The sequence below is a fragment of the Gymnodraco acuticeps genome, unplaced genomic scaffold, assembly GCF_902827175.1.
Source record: "Gymnodraco acuticeps unplaced genomic scaffold, fGymAcu1.1, whole genome shotgun sequence".
Classification (NCBI taxonomy): Eukaryota; Metazoa; Chordata; class Actinopteri; order Perciformes; family Bathydraconidae; genus Gymnodraco; species Gymnodraco acuticeps.
The window spans coordinates 100,594-104,111 of NW_022990792.1; the positions used below are offsets into that span (position 1 = coordinate 100,594).

The following is a 3,518-nucleotide window of genomic DNA, read 5'->3' on the forward strand; positions in this document are numbered from 1 at the left end:
GCATTCCGCTATTTTACTGTCTTTTTCGGACACCTTAAAATAATGCCAGACCGGTGAAGCCATTTTGGCGAGCTTGTTTTGCCGCGCACAGAGAAAAGTGTCATGTATTTTACGTCATGCGATCGGCTCTCGCGATCGGCATATTTAGAGAGCACCGATCGATCGGTAGAGAGTGAGTATCGGCCGATATCGATCGGTGACCGATCGATCGGAGCATCCCTACTCACAGCCCCTCGCCCAGGTGGAGGCATATATGTGCGACAGCTGCCAGTACAGGGCAGGATGGATACGGGCCGAGCACTCGAAGTCCATTCCCGAAGTCCTGGCCATGTTCCCTCGTCTTACTACTCCAGGCATGGTATGTCAAAACTCAAATATATGTATAGTAGCCTGGCGCCTATTTGCTAGAGCAGTTTGGTAAATAGAAGCCAGGCTCTCCTCCAGGAGGAGACGCGTTTAGCCATTTTGTGAGAATGGAAACTACTCATTGCTTATTGGAGAATTAGGACAGAGCGACACAAAATGGAATATATTGCTTCTTTTGAAAGAAAATCACCTGGACCATGTTTTTGGGGACCTGAGGAATAACTATACCTTTCAGGACAGGAACCCCTTTTGGCGTTCCTGTTGCTATGTACAGTATATAGCAACATACATTTTTTGTAATTTTTGAATAAATATTTGAAGTTTTTCAGAAAACTTAGGTCAGGATTTAGAAGGCGTTTTTAGAATCGGCCTCAGGTCTAAATGGGTTAATCCAATAGTATACACAGGACATGCTGTATAAAGCCCACTTCTTTTCAGAAGTAGTAGAGTTGGTGCATATAATTCTTGTGCACATACAGTAGCTTGTGCACATTATGTTATGCATTGTCACTACTCGTGAGTTTGGATTCCTACAGGCTAAATCTTGGTCATGCTTTTATTAACCTTGCTTCTTTAAGTATTGGAGCTCAGCCATCATAGGTCTTGTCAACTTGCCCTGAATTATATCAATATCATTATTTGTCCTGTATTTAACACTTTATGGTCAGGAAAATTTACTTTTTTACTATGCACTAGGAATAGTGAGTGTATTGTCATATTGTCTAAATGACCATGTTTCTCAATTTGTCTCCATCTTTTAGATTGCACAAGATTTTTCGATCCTCTTCGCAGAGCCTGCACCTAAACTCTTCGAAACGTGGGTTCCTCTTTACGCTGACAAGATCATTCGTCTGGCGAAACGCGAAGGGAAACTCGCATTGCCAGAGGAACAGATCAATCTGGGTAAGATAGTTATTTTATAACAAACTTAGCAAATGTAAAGAATACCTTACTAATAATAATAATAAGGAGTTTGTTTTTATATCATGCTTTTCTGGATACTCAAATATACATAAGAACTTAACAAAACACTCAAACAAGAAAGACATTTTTTTTGGTGATTTGATTGATGTGGAACTTTATTTTATTGTATTATACGACTATTCAAGTCTATATTGACACCCATAATTGTCCTCCTACAGATGCCAGGGGAGAAGTAGCCCTGATGCTGCTGCCTGTCATGCTCCCTCCGCCTGTTTATAAACAGGGCAGAAAATTGGTCCGTGCCAGTGTGGAAGAATCAAAGAGATTCTTCATCGATGTTAAGCCTGTAAGTAATTTACCTTTGAACAGAAATTCAAATATAAATTCATAGTGAAATGACTCCAATTATTCTTTTATACTGTTGGAAAGCCTGATTCCTCTTTACAACGAGGTGCAACTTGTAAAGATTGTATTCGTGGAATGAGTGACACAGCTTAACGTTTGTCAGAATACTCATTTCATGAAGCACTATTCTTACAAGTTGTAACTCGGTGTAAGTTGTTACTCCATATCGACGTGGGATGTATAAACCACAGACCACACATAAGTAGACTGGCCACGCACCCAGAATAAATGGTTTAAGACCATGCCATTGAATTTAGGGCTGTCACGCTTCTTTCTTAAATCAGCTGATGGGGTGGGAGGGGGTTGAAAGAGCTTCTGTAGAGAGCTGATGACAATCTCTCTGCACCGGTAGAAATACTTATCTTTTTTCTTTTCTTTCTCATCATAGGTCGGAACTAACATGGTGGAGTATTTGGAGCAAGCCAAATCGTCCAGGTCGTGCCCGTTCGTGCTACTGCTTGAGGATGGGATGCTGTGCTCTCAAGCCTTTGTTGTGATCTCAGGCAAGGCTATTGAGACTGAGACGGCTCTCGCAGCAGCTGTGGATACCTGTTTTAAGAGTTTTTATGTCTTTGACATAAACTATACAAATCAGTGTTTGCCTACTTGGCAATTTTACCAGGATGTTGTTTATGAACTCGAGGGAACTGTTTCCCCAGCAGTGAAGTTCCTGAAAACGCAAATACATGCTTGCAACTAGACTGGCCTGCACCCATCTCTTCCTTTCTCTCTCCTCTCCCTCTTGTTCCACATCTCTCCATAGTATCAATAAGCCTTGTGTGAGGAACTGGGAATTTTATTTTTTGATGTGTTGATTCTGTGATATGAATTTTAATAAATCATTATTGTTACATTGGTGTGAGAATATATTTGATCAAGAAAACAACCGAAGGATCAGAGGTGAGTAAATGCCAACAAGATGTATCACACAATTGTGATAATGTGATCATTTTGTTAAATTGATGACTATCAATTGTGCCAATGAAATGTCAATTATAAAAGGAAACAACCCATTATAATTAGTAATAATTAATTATACATTAACAACTAAACCCAGCAGTGTAGTCAATGTGAACCCTTCATTGGGTTAAATAACCAACCCAATTTGTTGGGTAATATTATATAACCCAACAAATTGGGTTGGTTATATAACTTATATAACCAACAAATTGGGTTGGTTATATAACCAACCCAATTTGTTGGGTTAAATTAACCCAGCGTGTGTTCTGTCCAATATTTACCCAGCGCTGGGTTGGGAAAACTACCGAAATTGGGTAGTTTTTAACCCAGTAGTTTTAAGAGTGTAAAGTGTTCTTACCTTTGTCGTTGTTCTCTGAAGATGAGAAAGCAGAGAGCAGGGAGCGTTTTTTAATACCAGAGATAGGGGCAGGATTCTCTTTGGTCACATGATTTCACAGAAACAGACTGTTTGTGAAATCATGTGACCAAAGAGAATCCTGCCCTCCCTCCATAAACTGTTTTATCTTAAAACCTATTTGTTAAAGATGTGATTGTGTAACAGGCTCAACAAGCTAGTGAGGAAAACACCCTTTGAGAACATTTCCCCACAACATGAACTTGAAAGCTGAAGAAAAATATCTCGTAATTATTTAACACAATATTTTTTCGGTATTTAGCAGGTTGCTGTACCTGTGTCTGTTTATTCAATCAATCAAATGTTATTTATCAAGTCTATTATCAGAAATGACACATAAGTCTCAAGGGGTTTACAGCATACCCTCTGACCTTAGACCATTACAGCAACAAGGAGAAACTCCCAAAGAAACCCAACAGTTAACGGGAAATGGAAGAAACCTTGGGGA

At 39.5% G+C, this 3,518-nt stretch overlaps 1 protein-coding gene across 1 annotated transcript; it reads left to right on the forward strand.

Annotated features, from left to right (window-relative positions):
* Positions 1 to 253: 253 nt before the first annotated feature.
* Positions 254 to 2,494, forward strand: LOC117557078. The gene is made up of 4 exons (XM_034232760.1): positions 254 to 358; positions 1,128 to 1,269; positions 1,509 to 1,636; positions 2,084 to 2,494. Exons 1-4 carry the CDS (start codon positions 254 to 256, stop codon positions 2,393 to 2,395), a joined length of 687 nt encoding a protein of 228 aa, XP_034088651.1. The 3' UTR covers positions 2,396 to 2,494.
* Positions 2,495 to 3,518: the final 1,024 nt, after the last annotated feature.

What these genes read in the sequence shown, in the direction of transcription:
- LOC117557078 (XM_034232760.1), top strand. Translation starts at nt 254, where the DNA reads ATGTGCGACAGCTGCCAGTACAGGGCAGGATGGATACGGGCCGAGCAC. An exon ending in GTCTTACTACTCCAGGCATG is followed by an intron (nt 359 to 1,127) that starts GTATGTCAAAAC and finishes TCCATCTTTTAG; the next exon opens with ATTGCACAAGATTTTTCGAT. An exon ending in TCTTCATCGATGTTAAGCCT is followed by an intron (nt 1,637 to 2,083) that starts GTAAGTAATTTA and finishes TTCTCATCATAG; the next exon opens with GTCGGAACTAACATGGTGGA.